The sequence below is a fragment of the Dryobates pubescens genome, chromosome 29, assembly GCF_014839835.1.
Source record: "Dryobates pubescens isolate bDryPub1 chromosome 29, bDryPub1.pri, whole genome shotgun sequence".
In the NCBI taxonomy this organism is placed as follows: Eukaryota; Metazoa; Chordata; class Aves; order Piciformes; family Picidae; genus Dryobates; species Dryobates pubescens.
The window spans coordinates 10,597,217-10,623,050 of NC_071640.1; the positions used below are offsets into that span (position 1 = coordinate 10,597,217).

General features: G+C 63.1%; 2 protein-coding genes across 2 annotated transcripts in view; both read right to left on the minus strand.

Moving 5' to 3' along the window:
• Positions 1-2,281: 2,281 nt before the first annotated feature.
• Positions 2,282-6,326, minus strand: SLC31A2 (solute carrier family 31 member 2). The gene is made up of 3 exons (XM_009907089.2): positions 6,260-6,326; positions 5,256-5,424; positions 2,282-2,500 (listed from the first exon to the last, which is right to left on the minus strand). Exons 1-3 carry the CDS (start codon positions 6,324-6,326, stop codon positions 2,332-2,334), a joined length of 405 nt encoding a protein of 134 aa, XP_009905391.2. The 3' UTR covers positions 2,282-2,331.
• Positions 6,327-14,876: 8,550 nt separating this feature from the next.
• The window catches only part of LOC104306153 (collagen alpha-1(I) chain-like), a 95,466-nt gene continuing 84,508 nt past the window's right edge, over positions 14,877-25,834 (minus strand). Inside the window, exons 51-68 of the mRNA XM_054174185.1 lie at positions 25,678-25,731; positions 25,512-25,565; positions 25,320-25,373; positions 24,623-24,676; positions 24,401-24,454; positions 24,059-24,112; positions 23,508-23,561; positions 22,230-22,283; positions 21,528-21,581; positions 21,314-21,367; positions 21,174-21,191; positions 20,503-20,556; positions 19,214-19,276; positions 18,785-18,950; positions 18,441-18,547; positions 17,825-17,905; positions 15,953-16,141; positions 14,877-15,150 (exon numbers count right to left, since the gene is read on the minus strand). Coding sequence (XP_054030160.1) covers positions 15,001-15,150; positions 15,953-16,141; positions 17,825-17,905; positions 18,441-18,547; positions 18,785-18,950; positions 19,214-19,276; positions 20,503-20,556; positions 21,174-21,191; positions 21,314-21,367; positions 21,528-21,581; positions 22,230-22,283; positions 23,508-23,561; positions 24,059-24,112; positions 24,401-24,454; positions 24,623-24,676; positions 25,320-25,373; positions 25,512-25,565; positions 25,678-25,731 — 1,368 coding nt within the window. The 3' untranslated portion in view covers positions 14,877-15,000. The remainder of the gene's footprint in view (positions 15,151-15,952; positions 16,142-17,824; positions 17,906-18,440; positions 18,548-18,784; positions 18,951-19,213; positions 19,277-20,502; positions 20,557-21,173; positions 21,192-21,313; positions 21,368-21,527; positions 21,582-22,229; positions 22,284-23,507; positions 23,562-24,058; positions 24,113-24,400; positions 24,455-24,622; positions 24,677-25,319; positions 25,374-25,511; positions 25,566-25,677; positions 25,732-25,834) is intronic.

Consider the following 25,834-nt stretch of genomic DNA (forward strand, 5'->3'; position numbering starts at 1 on the left):
AGCACCCACACTGGGCTCATGGCACACAAACTGGGCTCCCAGCACAGGACTGGGCTCCAGCACCCACACTGGGCTCATGGCACCCATCCTGGGTTCCCAGCACTGGACTGGGCTCCCAGCACCCACCCTGGGCTCATGGCACCCATCCTGGGTTCCCAGCACTGGACTGGGCTCCCAGCAGCTAAACTGGGCTCATGGCACCCATCCTGGGCTCCCAGCACCCACCCTGGGCTCATGGCACCCATCCTGGGCTCCCAGCACCCACCCTGGGCTCATGGCACCCATTCTGGGCTCCCAGCAGCTAAACTGGGCTCAGAACACCCATACTGGACTCAGGCACCGTGCCCTGGGGTTCTTCTGGAAGCCTCTGAAGGTCAGACTGAGAACATGGAGAGGAAGGTGGCACTCCAGTGCCTCCAGCCTTGCCTGGCAGGACTGGGCTGGCCCTGCGGTGGAGGGTCCCCAGCTCGTGCCCCCAGGCCCCCTCCAGCAGCACGCAGGGATGGCTCCCCCGGCTCCTGGGCTTTGCAGCTTGTGCCCCCTGTGGTGATGGTCGAGCCGGGAGCTGGAGCCCTCGCAGAGGTCTGCTGGCAGCCCCAGCAGCTTCGCCTGCCCCGGGGAGGGGGACCCTGGGACAGGACCTGTGCAGCGCCCCTCCCCCCCCTCGGCCGGGATGCTCAAAGCCCCCGAGCTGGGGGTGGGGGAGGGGCTGGTGGGACCCCCGAGCCCCCCAACACTTGCCTGTGCTTTAGGTGCCTCTGTTTCTGCCTCCGAAGGGGGGGTGCCCAGCCTAACCCGCTCGGGGAGGCCCCCCCAGAGTGCCTTGCTTTGGGAACTGAAGCCCTTGGCTCTTCCAGGATATTTTATTCAGAAAGTTCTACAAATGGTTAAAAGATAGACCTCTAATCAGCCATAAAAAGGAAAAGACTTTATTTAAAGCCTGAGGAGTGCTGTCCTTATTCCCTCACCCACCCTGGGGCTGTGCTGGAGAGAGGAGGGCTGGGGGGGGGCAGTGACAGGAGGGGGGTGTCCCATCCCGAGGCCACCCAGCAGTGACAGGAGGCAGGAGCTGAAGGACTGAGATGATTTTATTACAAGGGGTTGGCCCCAGGAGGCAGCCAGGGGCACCCACAGCAGCAGCCTCCCCTGGGCATGGCCACCCCAACCCCATCCCTGAAGCAACTGTGCGGGGAGAGAGGTGTGGGGGTCAGCAGGACCCCTCCCACGATCCCCAGAAGGCACTGTGTGACGAGGGGCTTGGTGCAGAGCAGCTCAGAGAAGTGCCTGACCCCAGGGTCCCCCCTTCCCCGGCAGATCACTGGACCTCCCCTGGTCCAGCCAGGAGGAAGCTCCTCCAAAAGGCAGGGGGGGGAAAGGAAAAGCCCAGCACACCCCCCCACCACCATCACCACCCCCCAAGAGCTTCCAGAGAGCTGGGGGACAGCCCCCAGCTGAGGTCAGTGGTGGTGGCAGCCAGGTGCTGACCATGGGCTCCCCTGCCCCAGCACCTCCCCACACCATCACCACCCCCCAGAGCTTCCTGAGAGCTGGGGGACAGCCCCCAGCTGAGGACAGTGGTGGTGGCAGCCAGGGGCTGACCATGGGCTCCCCTGCCCCAGCACCCCCCCACACCATCACCACCCCCCAGAGCTTCCTGAGAGCTGGGGGACAGCCCCCAGCTGAGGTCAGTGGTGGTGGCAGCCAGGTGCTGGCCATGGGCTCCCCTGTCCCAGCACCTCCCCACACCATCACCACCCCCCAGAGCTTCCTGAGAGCTGGGGGACAGCCCCCAGCTGAGGTCAGTGGTGGTGGCAGCCAGGTGCTGGCCATGGGCTCCCCTGTCCCAGCACCTCCCCACACCATCACCACCCCCCCAGAGCTTCCTGAGAGCTGGGGGACAGCCCCAAGCTGAGGTCAGTGGTGGTGGCAGCCAGGTGCTGACCATGGGCTCCCCTGCCCCAGCACCTCCCCACACCATCACCACCCCCCAGAGCTTCCAGAGAGCTGGGGGACAGCCCCCAGCTGAGGTCAGTGGTGGTGGCAGCCAGGTGCTGACCATGGGCTCCCCTCCCCGAGCACCCCCCCACACCATCACCACCCCCCCAGAGCTTCCAGAGAGCTGGGGGACAGCCCCCAGCTGAGGTCAGTGGTGGTGGCAGCAAGCTGCTGGCCATGGGCTCCCCTGCCCCAGCACCTCCCCAGCTGAGGAGGGGGCCAGGACTGAGGGTCCCCACAGCAAGTGCCTGGGCCAGAGGCAGCAGAAGTGAGCAGCTGCTCCGGGGCGAGGAGCAGGAGGCGCGGGGGGCACTGCCCGGCAGCCCGGGGGGGCAGCTAGCCCCGACCCAGCAGGGGGTACACCAGGAAATAGCCCAGGGTGGAGCCCAGGATGGCCCCCAGGAAGATCCAGGCGTTGTAGGACATGACAGCCAGCATCAGCAGGTAGCCCAGCACCACCTGCAGCACGTGGAACAGCGTCTGCCCAGCGTGGTACCCGAACCACCTGCGGGAGAGGGGAAACCCCAGCGGTGAGGCCAGGCTGCCCCCCAGGCCAGCAGCCCACAGCAGCCACACAGGGGCTTGGGGAGCAGGGGGAGAGGGCTGGGGGCTGCAAAGAGGGAAATGAAACTCTGGAGGTGTTGAAGGGCCAGGTTGGATGTGGCAGCATAGTATCATAGAATGATAGCATCAGTCAGGGTTGGAAGGGACCACAAGGGTCAGCCAGATCCAACCCCCTGCCGTGGGCAGGGACACCCCACACTAGAGCAGCCTGGCCAGAGCCTCAGCCAGCCTGGGCTTAAACACCTCCAGGGATGGGGACTCAACCACCTCCCTGGACAACCCATTCCAGGGCTTCACCACTCTCATGGGGAAGAACTTCCTCCCCACCTCCAGCTTCATTCCATTCCCCCCAGTCCTATCACTCCCTGAGATCCTGAGCAGTCCCTCCCCAGCCTTCTTGGAGCCCCCTGCAGATACTGGGAGGCCACAATGAGGTCACCTTGGAGCCTTCTCTTCTCCAGACTGAACAGCCCCAACTCCTTCAGTCTGTCCTCACAGGAGAGGTGCTCCAGCCCTCTGCTCATCCTCCTGGCCCTGCTCTGGACACCTTCCAGCACCTCCAGATCCCTCTTGCAATAGGGGCTCCAGAACTGGAGGCAGTACTGCAGGTGGGGTCTCAGCAGAGCTGAGCAGAGGGGGAGAATCCCCTCCCTTGCCCTGCTGGCCACACTTCTCTTGCTGCAGCCCAGGCTCTGGTTGGCTTTCCAGGCTGCAAGTGCACACTGAGAGCTCCTGGTGAGCTTCTCCTCCCCCAGCACCCCCAAGGCTCTCTCCTCAGGGCTGCTTTCCAGCCAGTCAGTCCCTGCCCAGCCTGGATTTGTGCCTGGGATTGCCTCCACCCAGCTGCAGGACCCTGCCCTTGGTCTTGTTGAACCTCCTGAGGTTGGCTTGTGCCCACCTCTCCAGCCTGTCCAGGTCCCTCTGGCTGGATCCCTTCCCTCCAGCTGTCAGCTGCATCACACAGCTTGGTGTCAGCAGCAAACCTGCTGAGGCTGCACTCAGTGCCACTGTCCCTGGCACCCACAGAGATGTTGAACAAGCCTGGTCCCAGGACTGATCCCTGAGGGACTCTGCTTGTCCCTGGCCTCCTCTGGGCCATGGACCCATGGACAGCCACTCTTTGGGTGCAGCCCTCAAGCCAGTTCTGTATCCATGCAGTGGTCACCCATCACCCCCCTGTGTCACCAGCCTGGAGCCCAGGCTGTGGTGTGGGACAGTGTCAAAGGCTTTGCTCAGGGCCAGGTAAATGACATCAGTTGCTTGCCCCTCATCTATCAATGCTGTCACCTGATCAGAGAAGGCCACCAGGTTTGTCAGGCAGGGTTTGCCCTGGGTGAAGCCAAGGCTCTGAGCAACCTGCTCTAGGGGGAGGTATCCCTGCCCCTGGCAGGGAGGCTGCATCTGGAACACTGTGTCCAGCTCTGGGCCCCCTCAGGTCAGGAAGGACCTCAGGGAACTGCTTGAAAGAGCACAGAGCCACAGAGCTGCTGCAGGCAGTGGAACATCTCCCTGTGAGGCCAGGCTGAGGGAGCTGGGAGCAGAGGAGGTTGAGGGCTGCCCTCATGGCTGGGGATCAAGATGTGCAGGGCAGTGTGGGGAGGACAGAGCCAGGCTCTGCTCAGGGATGGCCAAGGACAGCACAAGGGGCACTTGGGACAAGCTGGAGCAGAGGAGGTACCATGGGGAACAGAAGGGAAAAACTTCCCTGTGAGGCTGCTGGAGGCCTGGAGCAGGCTGCCCAGAGAGGTTGTGGAGCCTCCTTCTGTGGAGAGATTCCAGACCCACCTGGATGCCTTCCTGTGTGACCTGCCCTGGGTGCTCCTGCTCTGGCAGGACTGGGTGAGCTTGAAGGTCCCTTCCAACCCAACCCATTCTGTGAGGCTGTGACTCTGGGATCTGCCTCAGGCTGTGCCAGGGTGGGTTTAGACTGGATATGAGGAGGAATTTCTTTCCTGCAGGAGTGGTCAGGGATTGGCACAGGCTGCCCGGCTGCCCAGGGAGGTGGTGGAGTCCCCACCCCTGGAGGTGCTCAGAAGCATGCAGCCATGGCACTTTGGGCCATGGTTTGGGGGCCATGGTGATGTTAGGTTGGACTCAAGGCCCTCTGAGGGCTTTTCCAACCTCAGTGCTTCCAACCCTAACCACTACAGGATCCCCAATGCCACTCCAAAGGAGCAGGGAGATTGTAATGAGGAGGCTGGCAGGGAGAGCAGCCTCAGGCATGGCCTGGCCTTACCTGCAGGAGGAAAAGCCCAGGCTGGGCTCCAGGGGCTCATGCTGGGAAGGAAATCCCTAGGCCACCCTTGCAGGTGTGCTGAGCCACTGCTTGTGCCCAGCCTTGCCCCACAAAGACCCTGCTGCACCCATGCTGGCTCCTGGGGGATCATGAGCACCTACAAACACCCTGGGCATCTCCCAAAGGAGCTGGAGGGGCTGGGATGGCATCCCTTCCCATCCCATCCCATCCCATCCCATCCCATCCCATCCCATCCCATCCCATCCCATCCCATCCCATCCCATCCCATCCCATCCCATCCCATCCCACCCCACAAGGCTGGCCACGGACCCCTTCCCTGGGAGCCTATTACTCCATGGCCACCTCTTGACAAGCTTTCTCCCTCCTGTGCTGGCCCAGGGGCCATACACCCATCTCTCAGCTCCTCAAAAGATGCCAAGGGGGGGTCCCCCTGCAGTACCTGCCCTGTTCAGAGCCAGGGTCCTCCTCCTCTGGCTCCACCAGCGACTCCTGGCTGAGGCTGTGGGGCAGAGCCAGCAGCGCCCGGCGCAGCAGCAGGGCCTTGCCCATCTTGATGGCTTCATACAGCATGGACAGCAGCAGGATCACCAGCACTGAGAGCACCATCCCTGCAGGAGAAACACCCTGTCACTGCCAGGGGGCGGGGGGCAGTGGGTCCTGCCATCTGTCCCCATGGAGGAAGGTGAAATAGGGTTGGGATACGGCTGGGCTGCAGCCAGAGCAGGGAGAGCAGCAGCACAGGGATGGGATTCTGCCCCTCTGCTCTGACCCCCCTGCAGCACTGCCTCCAGCTCTGGGCCCCCCCAGCACAGCAAGGACCTGGAGATGCTGGAGAGGGTCCAGAGGAGGCCACAGAGATCAGAGGGCTGGAGAACCTCCCCTGTGGGGACAGGTTGGGAGAGCTAAGACTATGCAGCCTGGAGAAGAGAAGGCTCCAAGGAGACCTCAGAGCAGCCTCCCAGCACCTGAAGGGAGCTCCAGGAGAGCTGGGGAGGGACTTTGGACAAGGGCTTGTGGTGACAGGACAAGGGGCAATGGCTTTGAGCTGGGAGAGAGGAGACTGAGAGTGGAGGAAGAAATTGTTTAGAGTGAGGGTGGGGAGACACTGGCACAGGTTGCCCAGGGAGGTTGTGGATGGCCCTCCCTGGAGGTGTCCAAGGTCTCAGCCTGGGAGGATTGGCCCTGGCTGGGGGATGATTAGAGCCAGGGCCAAGCAAAACCAGGCAGTGTTGTCCAAGCTCTGGGATGAGAGGGGTGTGGAGCCCATCACAGCTCTGCCCTGCCCCCCCATGCCCTGCTGGCCTCTCTCCCAGCCCATCACTAGCAGCTCCTGTCAGAAGTGCCAGGCCACATCCTTGTCCTCAGGTGGGGAGGCCAGCTGGTGGTGGCTGGGCAGATGGACAGACAGCCTGCTGGGGGTCTCAGAGTGGGGCTGGGGCCTACCTGTGGGGCTGTGGACACTCCAGAAGTCAAAGAGCAGCACTGCTGTGTCTGAGAAGTAGAAGGACATCTGGAAGAGAAGCCAAGGGAAGGTCAGCACCAGGAACCAGCTCGGGGAGAGGGGGCAGACAGGGGCTGGGGCACCCACATCTCCAGCAGGCCTGGGCACCCTGGGCACCCACCACCCTGAAGGGCTGAGCCCTGCTGCCAGCACTGCCCTGCTGCCAGCTGGGGCTGTACCAAGTGGTGCAATTGGCCTCCCCTGATCCCTGAAATGGGAAGAGGAACCTGCACTGGAGTCAGAGTCATGCTGCCAGGCCCAGCTCCTCCCCTGGCTTCTAGCAGGGCTCTGGCAGCAGCTGCTGAGTGTCTCTGAGCTGCTGAGAAAACCCCAGACTACCAGAAAGAGAAGTGAGCCCAGGACTGCATTAGCCTGAAGGGGAGAAGGGAAGGGCCAAGGCAGACAGAGGCAGGCTGGTGGCCACCATCTGCAGCGTGAAGCAAAGCCAGCTGGAGCTCAGAGTCCAGAGTCCTGCCACCTTCCACCTTCCTCTGCTCCTGGGGGTCCCTTCTGTCTCACCAGGACAGGCCAAAGCACCCAGAGCCACAATGGCTGCCATGGCAGCTGGTCCAGGGATGCTTCCCTTGGCTGGGAGTCCAGGCACTCACTGTCCACCTCTCTGACCTGGGGCTGCTGGGACCTACAAAGGCACCAAACCCCTTCTAGAGTCCAGGCATCAAATCCCTTCTGGAGTCCTGCACCTGGAGAGGAATAACTTCTTACAGCAGTACTGCCCTGTGCTCAGCACTGCTCAGGCCACACCTGGAGTCCTGGGTCCAGTTCTGGGCCCCTCAGGTCAGGAAAGATGTTGAGATGCTGGAAGGTGTCCAGAGAAGGGCAACAAGGCTGGGGAGGGGTCTGGAGCACAGCCCTGGGAGGAGAGGCTGAGGGAGCTGGGGTTGCTTAGCCTGGAGAAGAGGAGGCTCAGGGGAGACCTTCTTGCTCTCTGCAACTCCCTGAAGGGAGGTTGTAGCCAGGTGGGGGTTGGTCTCTTCTCCCAGTCAAACAGTACCAGAACATGAGGACACAGTCTCAAGCTGTGCCAGGGGAGGTTTAGGCTGGAGGTGAGGAGAAAGTTCTTCCCAGAGAGAGTTGTTAGCCACTGGGATGTGCTGCCCAGGGAGGTGGTGGAGTCCCCATCCCTGGAGGTGTTTAGGAAGAGCCTGGCTGAGGCACTTGGAGCCATGGTTGAGTTGATCAGATGGTGCTGGGTGATGGGTTGGACTGGATGATCTCTGAAGTCTTTTCCAACCTGGTTGATGCTATTCTGTTCTGTTCTACAGGTGAGGGCTGACCTGTTGGGAAGCAGCTCTGTGGAGAATGGACCTGGCAGTGCTGGTGGACAGTAAGTTCCCCAGGAGCCAGCAATGTGCCCTGGTGCCCAAGAAGGCCAATGGTCTCCTGGGGTGCAGCAAGAAGAGTGTGGCCAGCAGGGCAAGTGAGGTGCTCCTCCCCAGCTCTGCTCTGCCCTAGTTGAGGTTACACTTGGGAGTGCTGGGGCCAGTTGTGGGCTCCCCAGTTCCTGAGACAGGGAACTATTGGAGAGACTCCAGGGGAGGCTACAAAGCTGCTGATGGCCCTGGAGCCCCTCTGTGAGGGGCAAAGCCCTGGGGCTGAGAGCCTGCAGAAGAGCAGCCCCAGAGGGGAGCTGAGCAATGCTCAGCAAGACCTAAAGGAGCTGTGGGGGGCAAGAGGCTGGGGCCAGGCTCTGCTCAGTGGTGCCCAGGGACAGCACAAGGGGCAAGGGGCACAAGGTGGAACCCAGCAGGTTCCATCTGAACAGGAGGAGAACCTTTGGTGTGAGGCTGCTGGAGGCCTGGAGCAGGCTGCCCAGAGGGGTTGTGGAGTCTCCTGCTCTGGAGAGATTCCAGAGCCAGCTGGCCACTGTGCTCCTGGGCAAGCTGCTGGGGGTGCCCCTTGATCTCCAGAGGTCCTGCCAACCCTCCCCAGGCTGTGACTCTGATTCCTCCCCAGGCTGCAACAGGAGCAGGTATTGTGTACCACCCCCTGGCCAGAGCTATCCTGTCCCCTGCCAGCTCTGCCTCATTCCACCTTACAAACCACAACCTTGGGGTGGGGGTTTTGGGGTCTTTTTTCTCCACTCTAGGTGTTCCCAGGGCTCTTGCCCTCTCCTCTCTGCCACACTGCCCTGGCTCTGGCCACACACCCCCCCCCGTTACTGACACCAGCAGATGCAGCCTGAGCCAGAGACACCATCCCAGAGCTGGGTGTCCACCCGCAGCTGGGCTCCAGTTACAGCCCCGGGCTGCTCCTCACCCACAGCACATTAGCATGTCTCATTAGCTCAGCCTTCCAAGCTTTCCTTTGGCCACAAATGAATGATAATGAGCCTTGCAATGAAGTTATTCCTCCTCTGCAGCACCCCGTGAGGAGGGAGGCTGTCGGAGGGCCTGGGGGACGGCAGCGAGCGGTGGAAGATCTCCCTCCTGCAAACAGGTCTCTCAGGTTGGGGTGAAACTGCTTGGGTTTGGGACACCCAGCATGGCTTGGAGGCCAAAACAGTGCTCCTTGGGCCAACAGCTCCTCTCCTGCAGCAGGGCTGCTGAGTGTTCTCCAGAGGGGGATGTGAAGGTCAGGAAGGAAAGTCCTGGAAGTATCATAGTCAGGGTTGGAAGGGTCCAGAAGGATCAGCCAGTTCCAACCCCCCTGCCAAGGGCAGGGACACCTCACACTACATCTGTTCAAGAGGGGAATTCAGACTCATGGAATGGTTTTGAGTTGGAAGGGACCTTGAAGATCAGCCAGGTCCAACCCCCCTGCCATGGGCAGGGACACCTCCCACCAGCCCAGCTTGCTCAAGGCCTCATCCAGCCTGGCAGCCACAGCCTCCCTGGGCAACCTGTGCCACCCTCAGTGCAGAGAATGAGGCTGGTGGGACGAAGTGCCAGCCCCAGGAAGGTTGGTCCTGTCCTCACCCCCCCTGCCCACACAGCAGTGATTCAGCAGGTGCCTGGGAAAGGGCTGTGCCCAGCTCCTCCTCTGCACCCTGCAGGTGTTCACAAGGCCAGATGGAGCTGCTGGCAAATGCCCTCTGCTGCCCCTGCTCAGCTGCAGCAGGGGTGGGCTCAGTGCCTTCATCTGCTGCAGTCTGGGGGCTGCTCTTTGTCTTTAAGTGAAAACCCAGCACCCCAACCTGCTGCTCCAGTCTGACTGGGACACCCAGCCTGGCACCAGGGGAGGAACCTGCCTGCCCACAGCACACAGCCCCTGCCTTGGAAGTTCACTTGGCAAGCAGGGCAGGAGCTCAGCCAGCCCAAGCTGCAGTCCCATGCCGGGCACACAGCGTCCCAGGCAGGTGTCCCCACCCTGAGGTGCTCCCCAGAGGCTGGGGTGAGCCTGGGACCTCCACAGGGATAGAATCACAGAACAACAGAATCATAGAATCACCAAGGTTGGAAGAGACCTCAGAGCTCATCAAGTCCAAGCTGTCACCCAGCACCTCCTGACAACTAAACCATGGCTCCAAGTGCCACATCCAATCCCCTCTTGAACACCTCCAGGGATGGGGACTCCACCACCTCCCTGGGCAGCACATTCCCATGGCCAATCTCTCTTCCTGGGAAGAACTTTCTCCTCACCTCCAGCCTAACCCTCCCCTGGCACAGCTTGAGACTGTGTCCTCTTGTTCTGGTGCTGCTTGCCTGGGAGAAGAGACCAACCCCCACCTGGCTCCAACCTCCCTGCAGGGAGTTGGAGAGAGCAAGAAGGTCTCCCCTGAGCCTCCTCTTCTGCAGGCTAAGCAACCCCAGCTCCCTCAGCCTCTCCTCCCAGGGCTGTGCTCCAGACCCCTCCCCAGCTTTGTTGCCCTTCTCTGGACACCTTCCAGTATCTCAGCATCTTTCCTAACCTGAGGAGCCCAGAACTGGTCACAGGACTCAAGGTGTGGCCTGAGCAGTGCTGAGCACAGGGCAGGATGACTTCCCTGCTGCTGCTGCCCACACTGCTCCTGATGCAGGATCCTCCTGGGGAGGGCTGGTGTGAGTTGAGGGGAGCTGGCAGCTTTGAACACAACATCTGAGCTCAGAGCATGAAACAAACCTTCAGGGGTGAGGGCTGAAGGCCTGTGGCTGACTTCAGCTCCTGCTGTGAGTGCCTGTGATGGGACAGGGGGGCAGGGATGGATGGACAGCCAGCCAGCCAGTCCAGTCTGTACACAGCTCACCAGTGCCACAGCTCTGGCTGAGGCATGGGGGCAAGCATGGGGGGTGGGAAGCATGGAGTGGAGGGGGACCAGGGCAAAAAGTGGAGTGAAATGGGGGAACTGGGGTTAAATATGAGGAGCAGGGTGAAAGGGGAGACCAGGATGAACAGGGAACCAGGAGGAAATGGGGGGAGAGGGGAGAAGGAGAACTGGGGCAAAATGGGGGGATGGAAGGGGGATCTGAGTGGTAGGGGGAGACTGAGGAAAGAGGGCACTGGGCTGAAATGGGGGGAGAGGGGTGAAATGGGGGGAGCAGGGTGAAAGGTGGGGAATGGGGAACAAGGATGAAAAGGGGGGACCTGGGCAAAACGGTGGGACTGGGGAAAAGGGGAACTAGGGTGAAATGGGGGGAGAGGGGTGGAAGGGGGCACCGGGGGGAAAGGAGGAACCGGGGCGAAAGGGGGCACGGGGGAGAAAGGGGGCAATGGGAGAAAAGGGGCAACGGGGGGAAAGGGGGCGTGGGGGAGAAAGGGGGCGCCGGGAGAAAAGGGGCGCTGGGGGGAAAGGGGGCGCTGGGGGGAAAGGGGGCGCCGGGAGAAAGGGGGCGCGGGGAGAAAGGGGGCGCTGGGGGGAAAGGGGGCGCTGGGGGGAAAGGGGGCGCCGGGAGAAAGGGGGCGCTGGGGGGAAAGGGGGCGCCGGGACGAAGAGGGAACCAGCACCTAAAGAGGGCACCTGGGCAAGAGGGCAGCTGGGGCAAAAGGGGGACCTGGGCCGGCTGGCGGCACTGGGGCAAGGGGGCACTGGGGCAAAAGGGCAGAGTGGAGCGAAAAGGGGGATCGGGAGCAAGCTGAGGCAGCGGAGAGGTGCCGGGGGGTGGCTCGGCGGTACCGAGCCTGCCGACCCCCTGCCTGGGGGACGCGCGGGCTGTCACGGGTGGGTCACGGCCACAGCTGGGCTGCCCCAGCCCCACGGCACAGCGGCTGCGAGGCCCTGCCCGGGACGGGAGTGCCCCCCCCTCCCCGGGACTGGCTCGGCTGGGCTGGGCTCACCTGCATGGCGGCGGTGCGGACCCCAGCCCGGGGCAGCTGGGCTCCGCTCGGGGCAGTTCGGCTCCGCTCGGGGCAGCTGGGCTCCGCTCGGGACAGTTCGGCTCCGCTCGGCCCCGCCCGTCGCGGGCGGTGACGTAGCCGCAGGGCATGCCGGGAGCTGTAGTGCGGCGTGGCCGCGCCGCGAGGCGGGGCTGGGGGCGTGTGGGGCTGGAAGTGTGTGGGGCTGTGTGTGTGGGGGTGGGGGACTGGGAGGGTGTGTGGGAGGCTGGGGGGGTGCTGGCGCTCTGTGGGGCTGGGGGTGTGTGGCTCTGGGACTGTGGGGGGGGCTGGGGCTATGTGGGGCTGGGGATGTGGCTTGGGCTGGAGGGGGGGCTGGGGCTCTGTGGGGCTGGGAGTGTGTGGGGCTGGGAGTGTGTGTGGCTCTGGGGGGGTGGGGGGGTGTGGGAGTGGGAGTGTGTGTGGCTCTGGGGCTCTGGGGGGGTGGGGGTGTGTGGGAGTGGGAGTGTGTGTGGCTCTGGGGCTCTGTGGGGCTGGGGATGTGTGGGGCTGGGTGTGTGTGGCTCTGGGGGGGTGGGGGTGTGTGTGTCTCTGGGGCTCTGTGGGGCTGGGGGCGCATGTGGGGGGCTGGGGGCGTGTGTGTCCCACCCAGGTCCTGACCCCAGGACAGCCCCGGTGAGGACAGGGGAAGGTGAGGCCCTTCCCCACCCCCCAGGATCCCTTTACTCCGAGTCCCTGCCCCAGCCGTGCCATGGAGTCCCGGAGTGCTTTGGCTTGGACCTTTCAAGCTCACCCAGTCCAACCCCCTGCACTCAGCAGGCACGTCAGCAGCTGCAGCAGGCTGCTCGGAGCCCCACACCACCTCACTGGGATGGTTCCAGGCATGGGGCAGCTCCCACCTCTCTGGGCAGCCTGGGCCAGGCTCTCAGCACCCTCAGCACCACAGCTTTGCTCCGTCTCTCCAGCCTGAAGCTCCCTTTTTAGCTTCAGACCCTCAGCCCTTGGCCAGGAGCTGCTGCTGCCGTCACTGGCACGGGTGCTCACGAGGGTCTGTGCTGGGTTTCCCCACAGGAAGTGTCACCCAGTGCCACCCAGTGTCACCCAGTGCCCGCAGCCCAGCTGCACAACACACAAGGGGCTGTTTTTCCCTTCCCCAGCCTTTCCCAGGGAGGGGCAGGGCAGCCCAGAGGGGAACTGTGCTGCTGCTTCTCTGAAGGGAGCTGGGGGGGCTCAGCCTGGAAGAGAGAAGGCTCCAGGGAGACCTTCTGGTGGCCTTGCAGTGCTTGAAGAACTGTGCTGCTGCTTCTTTGAGGGGAGCTGGGGGGACTGAGCCTGGAAGAGAGAAGGCTCCAGGGAGACCTGGTGGCCTTGCAGTGCTTCAAGGGCTGATGAGAGATGGGGATGGATTTGTTTCAGGGAGTGCAGAGATGAGGGGTTCCAACTGCAAGGGGGGCATGAGGAGGCTCAGGGGAGACCTTATTGCTGTCTCCAACTCCCTGAAGGGAGGTTGGAGCCAGGAGGGGGTTGGTCTCTCAAGCAACCAGCACCAGAACAAGAGGACACAGTCTCAAGCTGTGCCAGGGGAAGTTTAGGCTGGAAGTGAGGAGAAAGTTCTTCCCAGGGAGAGTTGTTAGCCCTTGGAATGTGCTGCCCAGGGAGGTGGTGGAGTCCCCATCCCTGGAGGTGTTCAAGAGGGGATTGGATGTGGCACTTGGTGCCATGGTTTAGTAGTCATGAGGTGCTGGGTGACAGCTTGGACTTGCTGATCTCTGAGGTCTCTTCCAACCTCGGTGATTCTGTGATTTAGATTGGATAGAAGCAGCAAATGCTTCAGTGTGAGGGTGCTGAGAGCCTGGCCCAGGCTGCCCAGAGAGGTGGGAGCTGCCCCAGCCCTGGACCCATCCCAGGTGAGGTGGTTTGGGGCTCTGAGCAACCTGCTGGAGCTGCAGATGTCCCTGCTGGCCGCAGGGGGTTGGACTGGATGAGCTTTTGAGGTCCCTTCCAACTACCTAACATTCTCTGCTTCTGTAACTCAGTGACCACAGCCCAAAATGCAGCTAAAAATTGCCCAACTTGTGCAGAACAACCCCAAACCTGCCCTGTTCCTGCTGCTCAAGGTCTCCTTCACCAGCACCCAGGGGGGTCAGGCACCACCCAGGGTCCAGCACAGCCTTTAGGCTGTGCTGGACCCTGGGTGGTGCCTGACCCCCCTGCCCATGCTGTAGGCAGTGACAGGACCCTACAGCCTGTCCCAGGTCAGCAGAGTGCAAGCTCCTGCAGCTGGCTTGGGGCAATTCCAAGCACAAATCCAGGCTGGAAGGAGTGTGGCTAGAGAGCAGCCCTGTGGGGAAGGGCTTGGGGGTGCTGGCTGGTGAGGAGCTGGACAGGAGCTGGCACTGAGTGCTGCCAGCCAGGAGCCAGCAGTGTGGGCAGCAGGGGCAGAGAGGGGATTCTGCCCCTCTGCTGAGACCCTCCTGCAGTGCTGGGGCAGCTCTGGAGCCCTCAGCACAGCCAGGGACCTGTTGGATCAGGGCCAGAGGAGGCCACAGCAGTGCTGGCAGGGCTGGAAGCCCTCTCTGCTGGGAGGCCAGGCTGAGAGAGTTGGGGTTGTGCAGCCTGGAGAGGAGAAGGCTGCAGGGAGACCTCCTGGTGGCCTTGCAGGGCTTGAAGGGGCTACAGGAGAGCCAGAGAGGGCCTCTGTAGAAAGCATGGAGTGCCAGTGAGGGGGAATGGCTTCAAACTGGAAGAAGCTGGAGTGAGATGAGAGATGAGGAAGGAATTCTTCCCCATGAGGGTGGTGAGGCACTGGAACAGGCTGTCCAGAGATGTTAGGGAGGTTCCAACCCTGGAGGTGTGCAAGCCCAGGACGGAGGAGGCCTTGGGCAACCTGATCTACTGGAAGCTGTCCCTGCCTCGGGCAGGGGGTTGGAGCTGGATGATCTTTTAGGTCCCTTCCAACCCAAACCACTGTAATGAAGACAGAGCCAGGACTTGGAGGGCAGTTTGCATTCTTCACTCCTTTGCATTCCCTGGGGCCTGCAGCAGCCAAGGGCAGGAGCTTGAAGCCTTGGCACCAGCCTGCCCCTGGGTGCTTTCTCAGGCTGGGCCCAGCAGGACAAGGCTCCAAGCATCTGTGCAGTGGACTGAGGCAAAGCCAAGCCCTTTTCCTTCCCCTGCTGCCAAGCTGGCAGCGGTTCTGCTCCTCAGGGTTGTCTTGAGAGGGCACTTCCAGGTGCTGTGCTGACAGGAGCCCCTGCAGCCAGGCAGTGAGTGGCACCTGGCCCCCAGGAGTGTAAGAACAGAGACTTCCCAGAGCTCCTGTAAGCAATCCTCTCCCACTCCAGCAGGCAGCTGCAGACACCTGGCACACAGGAGCTCTGGGGAGCAGGGGGGAGCCCCACGCCGCCAGCAGCCCCTCCACCTGTCCCCAGCGGCTGGGAAGGGAGCCGGCCGGCTCAGCCGGCTGCCACCGGCTTCAGCTGAAGCAGACCGGTCCCACTGTGAAGCCGAACTGGTGCGAGGTGTCCCCGTTGTGGAGCACAGCCAGGTCCCGCAGGGGCAGCAGGGAGAGCTCCCGGGTGCTGAACTGGAAGGTGGTGTCGGTGGCGGAGGAGTCCCTGTCCGGCTGAAACGAGCACCAGGGACAGCGCAGGGCCTCGGCGGCTGAGCCGGCAGGGCCCTCGCCGGGCACCCTCTGACCCCTTCACTTCTCCAGCTGCTCCCTGATGCACCCAACAGCTCTGTGGCCGTGGCCAAGCCTCTGTCCCCGAGCCCTTCGTGGCATCTCCTCACCCCAGCCTGCTCCCCAAGACAGGGCAGCTCCTTGGGACCAAGGAGAGGATGCTTTCCATCCCCACCCCACCCCATGAAGCCTCAGCCACCAGCTCCAGCCCAAACCCTGCTCCACTCCATCCACCCCCTGAAGCCTCAGCCACCAGCTCCAGCCCAAACCCTGCTCCATCTCAAACCCTGCTCCAGCCCAAACCCTGCTCCAGCCCAGCCCATCCCATGAAGCCTCAGCCACCAGCTCCAGCCCAAACCCTGCTCCACCCCATGAAGCATCAGCCTCCAGCTCCAGCCCAAATCCTGCTCCACTCCATCCACCCCATGAAGCCTCAGCCTCCAGCTCCAGCCCAAACCTTGCTCCATCCCAAACCCTGCTCCACTCCCATCCCACCCCATGAAGCCTGATCACCCAGCTCCATCCCAAACCCTGCTCCAGCCCATCCCACCCCATGAAGTCTCAGCCATCAGCTCCATCCCAAACCTTGCTCCAGCCCAAACCCTGCTCCAGCCCATCCCACCCCATGCAGCCTCATCCCCCAGCTCCATCCCAGCCCCCAGAGGTGCAGACACTCCCCCAGGGCCCTGCAAGCACCAGGGGCTGTTGCAGGCACGGGGAAGGCCGCAGCCAAGGCCAGGCTTACCACACAGCCCCGCAGGCTGGCCACGTAGCTCTGCTGCAGGGAGTCAGCCAGGAAGCGGATTTCCTTCTGCAGCTGGGGCTGGCCCTGCTGCAGGGCTGCTCTGCAGGAGTAGGAGACCTTCTGGGTGGCCAGGCTGCTGTGCAGGCGCAGGAAGCGGAGCTGCACCGGGCTGGCCCCCGCGTACTCCAGCTGCAGGGGCAGGCAGAGAGCAAGCTCAGCGCTGGGGGCTGCTGGCAGGGCCCTGGCTGCAAACCAGGCAGGATTCAGCCACCTGCTAAAGCGCTGAGGTGGTTGGGTTGTACTGGGACCATGGTGCTGGTCGTCTTGGAACCATGGGTTGGGTTGTCATGGAACCATGGGTTGGGTTGGGTTGTCCTATAAACATGGGATGGGTTGCCAAGGAACCATGGGATGGTTGGGTTGTCATGGAACCATGAAATGGGTTGTTCTATAACCACGGGAAGGGTTGGGTTGTCCTGGACCATGAGTTGGGTGGCCATGGAACCATGGGATGGGTTGTCCTATAACCATGGGATGGGTTGCCATGGAACCATGGGTTGGGTTGGCCTATAACCATGGGATGGGTTGCCATGGAACCATGGGTTGGGTTGTCCTATAACCATGAGTTGGGTTGCCATGGAACCATGGGATGGGTTGGCCTATAACCATGGGATGGGTTGCCATGGAACCATGGGATAGGTTGGCCTATAACCATGGGATGGGTTGCCATGGAACCATGGGTTGGGTTGTCCTATAACCATGAGTTGGGTTGTCATGGAACCATGGGATAGGTTGGCCTATAACCATGGGATGGGTTGCCATGGAACCATGGGTTGGGTTGTCCTATAACCATGGGTTGGGTTGCCATGGAACCATGGGTTGGGTTGTCCTATAACCATGAGTTGGGTTGCCATGGAACCATGGGTTGGGTTGTCCTATAACCATGGGATGGGTTGCCATGGAACCATGGGATGGGTTGGCCTATAACCATGGGATGGGTTGCCATGGAACCATGGGATGGGTTGCCATGGAACCATGGGTTGGGTTGCCATGGAACCATGGGATGGGTTGTCCTATAACCATGGGATGGGTTGCCATGGAACCGTGGGTTGGGGTGTCCTATAACCATGGGATGGGTTGCCATGGAACCATGGGTTGGGGTGTCCTATAACCATGGGTTGGGTTGTCCTATAACCATGAGTTGGGTTGCCATGGAACCATGGGTTGGGTTGTCCTATAACCATGGGTTGGGTTGTCCTATAACCATGAGTTGGGTTGCCATGGAACCATGGGTTGGGTTGGAAGAGACCTTTCAAGGTCCTCTAGTGCAACCCCCCCTGCAATCAGCAGGGACACCTTGGGTGTTTCTAGTGGGGAACAGAGCAGGCTGGGGGGGTCTCATCCATGCTGCTCAGTACTCCAAGGGTGGGCATCAGGAGGATGGCACCAGCATGCTGTCAGTGGTGCCCAGTAACAGGACAAAGGGTCATGGGCACAAACTTGAGCAGGAGAAGCTCCACCTAAACATCAGGAGGAACTTCTTTAATGTAAGTGAGGGAGCCCTGGAGCAGGCTGCCCAGAGAGGTGCTGGAGTCTCCCTGCCTGGATGTGTTCCTGTGTGACCTTCTCTAGGTGACCCTGCCTTGGCAGGGGGGTTGGTCTGATCTCCAGAGGTCCCTTCCAACCCCTACCGTGCTGTGCTTCTGTGATCTGCAACCAAATCAGGTTGCTCAGTGTCCCTTCTGCTGCAGAACAGCTGCCACATCCCCCTGGGCCTGGGCACTGCCCCATCACAGTGGGACAGGCACCAGCAGATCCCTGACCCCATGAAATGGGCTTTGTGCCCCCTCAGCTGGCCCACTGGGCACTCACCAGGAAGCCCCCAGGCAGGGCACTGAACCACTCAAAGGTGTCCTTGGAGCTGTAGGTGCTCAGCCAAGCCTTGATGGGGACCTGCAGGGAGCAAGAGGCATGCCCCAGAAAGGGACAGTGGCACTGCCAAGGCAAGGAGCCAGCTACAACTGGCCACTGGAAAGTGCTGCCCAGGGAGGTGGTGGAGTCCCCATCCCTGGAGGTGTTTAGGAGGAGCCTGGCTGAGGCACTTGGTGCCATGGTTGAGTTGATCAGATGGTGTTGGGTGATAGGTTGGACTGGATGACCTCAAAGGTCTTTTCCAACCTGGTCTGGTTTATCCTGTTCTGTCCTATCCTATCCTATCCTATCCTGTCCTATCCTATCCTGTCCTATCCTATCCCATTCCATTCCACTCCATCCCATCCCACACCATCCCATGTGTGTGACCTGTCCCTAGAGCCAGGTCCTGGAGCCAGGTTCCTCACTCCAACCTGCTCCATCAGCTCCCTGCCATGGCAGTGGTCATCACAGCCCGAGGCTGGCCCCACTGTGCCCTCTCCAGCCCCACCAAGCCCTGTCCCCACCTGCCCCTAGGGGCTGCAGCTGCCCCAGGAGAGCCTCCCCACCCCCATACCTGGTTGTGGATGGGAGCAATGCAGGTCTCACCCCCAGCTGTGAAGTTGCAGAAGGCCACCAGAGCGTCCTTGGGGCTGCCCTGGTTGGGGTCAATGTAGTACTGCCCTGCAGGGAGGCAGAGGGGAGCTCCTGGCACCCTGCTTTTGGCACAGGGAGAGTGCCAGGTGGTGCCATCCCACCTCAGCTCCTGGCACAGCCCTGGCTGCAAGCTTGCCCCCTCCCCGGGCTGCAGCCTGGCTGCCAGCCTCTCTCTGCAGGGATGCCTGTGGAAGCCAGCTGGGCTCATCCCCCCAGGCCTCCTCCCCTCCTCACTGCCTGTCCCCCCCATGTGCCCCCCAGTACCATCAGGCAGGCTGGGGTGAGCCAGCAGCAGCTCCTTGCAGGTGGCTGCCGGGTGGCTCCGGCTGCCGTTGGGATGCTCCAGGAGGCGCTGCAGCTCCCGGCCCAGGGCGGCCAGCAGCGCCCGGGCTGCAGAGACGTTCAGCCGCTTGGAGGCAGAAACGAGCTGCTGGAAGGGGAAGGAGGGGATGTGAGCAGGCTGGCCTGGCTGCCCCCTCCCTCTTCTGGCCAGGGGCAGCACCAGGAGGGGCTGGGACACGCAGAGGACAGGGAGCAGCGTGGTGGGAGGGGGACTGAGCACATCTGCTGGCTCCTGGCGCAAGGAGGCCCTCAGAAGCCTCGGGACGTGGGGCAGCGCCGCTGCCAGCCCCTTGCCTCCCTCCCTGGCACCGAGCAGAGCAGGGAGGGGAGGCCCTCACCCCATGCACTCACCTGCAGCTCCTCCCTGGCCAGGAGCAGGGGGGGTCCGCTGGGGCCGGGGGGGCCGGGGAGACCCTGGGGACAATGTCAGTGCTGGGGACGCTGCCTGCTGCCCGGGAGCCCCGTGCCACCCTCCCAGCTCCCCTCAGGGTGCCAGCAGCCAGCTGTCCCCGTGCCACAGCCTGCCACAGCGTGCCACAGCGTGCCACAGCCTGCCACAGCGTGCCACAGCGTGCCACAGCGTGCCGCAGCCTGCCACAGCCTGCCACAGCCCGCCACAGCCCGCCACAGCGTGCCACAGCCCGCCACAGCGTGCCACAGCCTGCCACAGCCTGCCACAGCCTGCCACAGCGTGCCACAGCGTGCCACAGCCTGCCACAGCCTGCCACAGCCCGCCACAGCCCGCCACAGCGTGCCACAGCCTGCCACAGCGTGCCACAGCCTGCCACAGCGTGCCACAGCCTGCCGCAGCCTGCCACAGCCTGCCACAGCGTGCCACAGCGTGCCACAGCGTGCCACAGCCTGCCACAGCCTGCCACAGCGTGCCACAGCCTGCCACAGCCTGCCACAACCCGCCACAGCCCGCCACAGCCCGCCACAGCGTGCCACAGCGTGCCACAGCGTGCCACAGCCCGCCACAGCCCGCCACAGCCCGCCACAGCGTGCCACAGCCCGCCACAGCGTGCCACAGCCTGCCACAGCCTGCCACAGCGTGCCACAGCCCGCCACAGCCTGCCACAGCCCGCCACAGCCTGCCACAGCCCGCCACAGCCTGCCACAGCGTGCCACAGCCTGCCACAGCCTGCCACAGCGTGCCACAGCGTGCCACAGCGTGCCACAGCCCGCCACAGCCTGCCACAGCGTGCCACAGCGTGCCACAGCCTGCCACAGCCTGCCACAGCCTGCCACAGCCTGCCGCAGCCTGCCGCAGCCTGCCACAGCGTGCCACAGCCTGCCACAGCCTGCCACAGCCTGCCACAGCCTGCCACAGCCTGCCACAGCGTGCCGCAGCCTGCCACAGCCTGCCACAGCCTGCCACAGCCTGCCACAGCCTGCCACAGCCCGCCGCAGCGTGCCGCAGCCTGCCACAGCCTGCCACAGCCTGCCACAGCCTGCCACAGCCTGCCACAGCGTGCCACAGCGTGCCACAGCGTGCCACAGCCCGCCGCAGCCCGCCACAGCCCGCCACAGCCTGCCGCAGCCTGCCGCAGCCTGCCACAGCGTGGTGGGAGCTCAGTGCCGGGTTCTGGGCAAGGGACCCCAGTGTGGGCACAAGGGCCCTCGGTGGTGCCTCTGCTTACCGGCGGGCCCGGGGTGCCCCTGGGTCCTGGCAGCCCTGGGAAGCCTTTCAGCCCCTGCCAAAGGATGAAGTGGAGGAGGGAAGCAAAGCAAAGTGGGGAGGTGCTGCTGTGCTGAGCTGCACCCCGGGGTGCCCCAGGGGGCCACCTTGCACCCTGGGGAGAGGGCAGGAGGGGAGAGAGGGGAGGAGGGGAGTGAGGGGAGGAGGGAAGGAAGGGGGGAGAGAGGGGGCAGGAAGGGGGGGGCAGGAGGGGGGGAAGGGGGGGCAGGAGGGGCGAGGAGGGGAGAGAGGGGGGAGGAGGGGAGAGTGGGGGCAGGAGGGGAGAGAGGGGAGGAGGGGAGAGAGAGGAGGAGGGGAGAGTGGGGGGAGGAGGGGAGAGTGGGGGCAGGAGGGGAGAGTGGGGGCAGGAGGGGAGAGAGGGGAGGAGGGGAGAGTGGGGGGAGGAGGGGAGAGTGGGGGCAGGAAGGGAAAGAGGGGGCAGGAAGGGAGAGTGGGGGCAGGAAGGGAAAGCGGGGGAAGGAGGGGGCAGGAGGGGAAGGAGGGGGCAGGAGGGGAAAGAGGGGGCAGGAGGGGAAAGAGGGGGCAGGAGGGGAAAGAGGGGGCAGGAGGGGAGGAGGAAAGGGTGCCCTGTGGCAGGGCTGAGCACAGCTCCAGGAGCTCCTCTCCACTTACTTTGGGTCCAGACAAGCCCTGGAAGAGAAGGACAAGGCCCAGCTAAGGGGGAGGGAGGTGGGATCTGAGTGCCACCCTCAGTGGAACCCCCGTGGGGCCAGGAGGGAGCCCCAAACTCGCTGGGAGAGGGAAGGACTCACCGGTGTGCCCGGGCTGCCAGGGTGCCCCCGGGGGCCAGGGGGGCCGGTGTCACCCTGCAGAGACACCAGGGGAGGTCAGGGCACTGCAGGGGGCATCCCCCAGCCCCAGCTCGCTCTGCACCTCAGCCCTGGCTTGGGGTTTTGTGGGTTTGATGGAAACGTGAGGAATTCACCCCAAATGTCCATCCTGCCGGGCCCTGCACACTGCCCTTACCTGCTGGCCCTTGGGTCCTGGCCTCCCGGGGACACCGGGGGGGCCTGCCTTGCCCTGGGAGAGGGGGCAGGGTGTCACACAGGTGCCACACAGGTGCCACACAGGGTGCCACACAGGGTGTCAGAGCGTCACAGGGGTGGCACACAGGTGGCACACAGGGTTCACAAAGGTGTCACACAGGATGCCACACAGGGTGCCACAGAGGTGTCACACAGGGGTCACAAAGGGGTCACAAAGGGGTCACAAAGGGTGGCACACAGGGGTTACAAAGGGGTCACAAAGGGTGGCACACAGGGTGCCACACAGGGTGCCACACAGGGGTTACAAAGGGGTCACAAAGGGTGGCACACAGGGTGGCACACAGGGTGGCACACAGGGTTCACAAAGGTGTCACACAGGATGCCACACAGGGTGCCACAGAGGTGCCACACAGGGGTTACAAAGGGGTCACAAAGGGTGCCACACAGGGTGCCACACAGGGTTAACAAAGGTGTCACACAGGGGTCACAGAGGGTGGCACACAGGGTGCCAAACAGGGTTAACAAAGGTGTCACACAGGGTGGCACAGAGGTGGCACACAGGGGTCACAGAGGGTGGCACACAGGATGCCACACAGGGTGCCACAGAGGTGGCACACAGGGTGGCACAGAGGGTGAGAGGGCATGAAGGGGAGGGAGGAAGAGAGCCAAACCCTTCACACACCTTGAAGCCATCGTCCCCTTGCTGGCCCAGGTCACCCCTGCTGCCCTTCTCGCCCTAGGAGAGAGTCAGGGAGAGTTTGGGTGGCCAAGAGGAGGGCAGAAAGCTCCTGGGACACCAGCTCTGAAGGGTGGCCACTGGGGCCCCTGCTCTGCCCCGGCAGGAGAGCCCTGCCTGGGGACACTTCCCAAGGCCAAACCTCAACTGGCCTCCAGAGAGCAGCTGGGGCTGGGAACTGCCCAGCTGTGGCTGGCTGCAAGCCCCCATCCTTTTGAGCTGGGGGAATCAGCTGTGCCTGCATTGCTGTGTACAGGATACAGAATTACCCAGGCTGGAGAAGACCTCAGAGCTCAGCAAGTCCAACCCAGCACCCAGCACCATCTGATCAACTCAACCATGGCACCAAGGGCCTCAGCCAGGCTCTTCCTGAACACCTCCAGGGATGGGGACTCCACCACCTCCCTGGGCAGCACATTCCAAAGGCTAACAAACTCTCTCTGGGAAGAACTTTCTCCTCCCCTGCAGCTCCAGGAGGATGGAGAGGCTGGAAAAGGAAGCTGCTTGTGAAGGGAACCTGAAGAGCTCCCAGCTCCTGGCAGGACACAATGGTCAACCCCCAAAGAGAGCTGCAGCAGCAATCAGGGCTCAAGAAGAGGGCAGTTAAGTGATGGCAACCAGCAAGTTAGCTGCTGGCCTCTCATAGAACCACAGAACTGCCAGGGTTGGAAGGGAGCTCACAGGCTCAGCCAGTTCCAACCCCCTGCCATGGGCAGGGACACCTCACACTGCAGCAGGTTGCTCACAGCCACCTCCAGCCTGGCTGCAAACACCTCCAGGCAGGAGGCTTCCACCACCTCCCTGGGCAGCCTGTGCCAGGCTCTCACCACCCTCCTGGGGAACAACTTCTTCCTGACATCCAATCTCAATCTCCCCACTTCTAGTTTTGCTCCATCCCCCCCAGTCCTATCCCTCCCTGACACCCTCAGAAGTCCCTCCCCAGCTTTCCTGTAGCCCCCTGCAGATACTGCAAGGCCACAATTAGGTCTCCTTGGAGCCTTCTCCTCTCCAGACTGAACAGCCCCAGCTCTCCTCACAGCAGAGCAGCTCCAGCCCTCTGCTCATCCTTGTGGCCCTTCTCTGGACACCTTCCAGCACCTCCAGATCCTTCCTGTGCTAGGGGCTCCAGAGCTGGACACAGAGCTCCAGCTGTGGTCTCCCCTGAGCAGAGTAGAAGGGGAGAATCAGCTCCCTGGCCCTGCTGTGCCACCTTGTGTCACCCACCTTGTGTCCCTTTGGCCCAGGGTCTCCTTTCATGCCCTTCAGCCCTGGGATGCCCTGCAAGAGAGATCACAGAATCAATAAGGTTGGAAAAGACCTCAGAGATCACCAAGTCCAAGCTGTCACCCAACACCTCCTGACAGCTAAACCATGGCTCCAAGTGCCACATCCAACCCCCTCAGTTTGTGCCCATGCCCCTTGTCCTGGCCCTGGGCACCACTGAGCAGAGTCTGGCCCCAGCCTCTTGCCCCCCACAGCTCCTTTAGCTCTTGCTGAGCATTGCTCAGCTCCCCTCTGGGGCTGCTCCTCTCCAGGCTCTCAGCCCCAGGGCTCTCAGCCTTTGCTCCTCACAGAGCTGCTCCAGGCCCCTCAGCATCTGCCCAGCTTCCACTGGAGCCTCTCCAGCAGTTCCCTGTCTCTCTTGAGCTGGGGAGCCCAGAACTGGAGCCAGTAGTGCACTGTGGCCTCCCTGGGGCAGCAGTCAGCAGTGCTGCAAAGTGGCTCCTGGAGGAGCCAAGCAGGGAGCAGCCAGACACCTCCAAGCCAATACTCACATAGGGTCCTTGGGGGCCCCGGGGTCCTTCCAGCCCCTTGTCACCTGAGTAGCCCTGAAACACAGACATGAGAGAGCCTGGTGGTGTGGCAGGAGAGCAAGGCAGGAGCCCCAGTGCCCCTGGCAGGGAGAGCAGCCCGTGGGGGCCAGGGGTGGGGGCTGACCCCCCTGGGGCTGGAAGGGACTGGGGCTGGAGTCCTCCTGCTACTGGGTGCTCTGTACTGCTTTGTCCTCTTCTAAGCAGGGGGCTTGGGGTGGGGGGGAGCAAGCCCTGGCTTGGGAGCCCCCTGAGCTGCCAAGGTGCCCAAGCAAGCCTCACCCTGGTGGGGCAAAGCCAACCTACCTTGGGTCCCCGGGGACCTCTGGGGGGCCGGTGGCCCAGCCTGCCTTGCTTGCCCTGGGAACAACAGGAGACAGACTCACAGCAGTTCCAGCCTGCCCAAGGCACTGAGCTGCCTCCCCTGCATCCCCCCAGGGATGCTGAGCCCCAGGAAAACCCAGGGCCCTCTGCCAGATGGGCTCCACACCTCCCAGCACCCCCCCTGGGGCCCGCGGTGCCAGTTACCCGTCTGCCAGCTGCTCCTGGGGCTCCCTCTTCCCCTGGGTGCCCCACATCACCCTGAGGGAAGAAGGCAGAGGAGATGTGGGTCACCAACAGCCTGGCCACACCTGGGACCAGCACTGGGGAAAGGAGGCTGCTGCTTGCATGGACACAGGCACAGAGCTCATCAGGCTCTGGGGATGGGCACCAAGGCCATGGTGCAGAGCCTGGCAGTGAAGGGGAGGTTCCCTGAGCCCCTCTAAGGGCACCTGTGCCAGGATGGAGCTGAGCAGACCTGGCAGTGAAGGGGAGGTTCCCTGAGCCCCTCTAAGGGCACCTGTGCCAGGATGGAGCTGAGCAGACCTGGCAGTGAAGGGGAGGTTCCCTGAGCCCCTCTAAGGGCACCTGTGCCAGGATGGAGCTGAGCAGACCTGGCAGTGAAGGGAAGGTTCCCTGAGCCCCTCTAAGGGCACCTGTGCCAGGATGGAGCTGAGCAGACCTGCCAGCCCCTCAGCCCAAACCCAGTCAGGGCAGCCCAAGGGCATCCAAGGGCTGTGTGTTTGCCAGGCACTGCTGGGTGGTTGCCTTCAGAGTGTGTGTGTGTGAACAGGTGCCCCTGGGGTGGTCCCCATGGCTTCTCTGCATGGCTCACAGCAGGACTGAGCAGCCCAGAGCATGGCTCCCCCCAGGGGCCAGCACCAGAGGCCAGCTCCGGAGGTACCTTCTCTCCTTTGCCACCTTTCCGTCCCTTGGGACCAGCTTTTCCTGGAGACCCCTAGAAGCCCAAAGGAGAAGGAAATCCTTCCTTAAGGAAGCTGGGCCAGGGTTGTCCCCCTCCCAGCCTCCCTCTCTGGGGGGTGCCTCCCCCTCCCCGTGCCAGGGAGGAGCAGCACAGCCCCCTCCCGCTCCTCACCGTCCGGCCTGGCTCGCCCGCCGTGCCTGGCTGCCCTTTTGCGCCCACCAGGCCCTAGGGAGGAAACCAGACACCAGCCCAGCTCCCAGAAACCGGCTCCAGGGATGCCCCCCCAGCTCCTGGGCTGGGCACCAGCTGGGGGCAGGGCAGGGGGGTGCCCGCTCACCTCCACGCCGCTCAGCCCCGCGGCTCCGGCTTCGCCCAGTGGCCCCAGAGGACCCTGGGGACAAAGCAGGAGGCTGGCATCAGCTCCAGGGCACCCAGGGAGAGGCAGGAGGGGGAGTGCAAAGCCACCTGCTGGGCAAGGGCACCTTGCAGGCCTG

Bases quoted from the DNA above. Each gene is read 5' to 3' on its own strand.
- SLC31A2 (XM_009907089.2), bottom strand. From the start codon at position 6,326: ATGTCCTTCTACTTCTCAGACACAGCAGTGCTGCTCTTTGACTTCTGG. The intron at 5,425-6,259 runs GTAGGCCCCAGC...TTTCTCCTGCAG, and splicing joins GAGTGTCCACAGCCCCACAG to GGATGGTGCTCTCAGTGCTG. The intron at 2,501-5,255 runs GTACTGCAGGGG...CCTCTCCCGCAG, and splicing joins CCTGGCTCTGAACAGGGCAG to GTGGTTCGGGTACCACGCTG.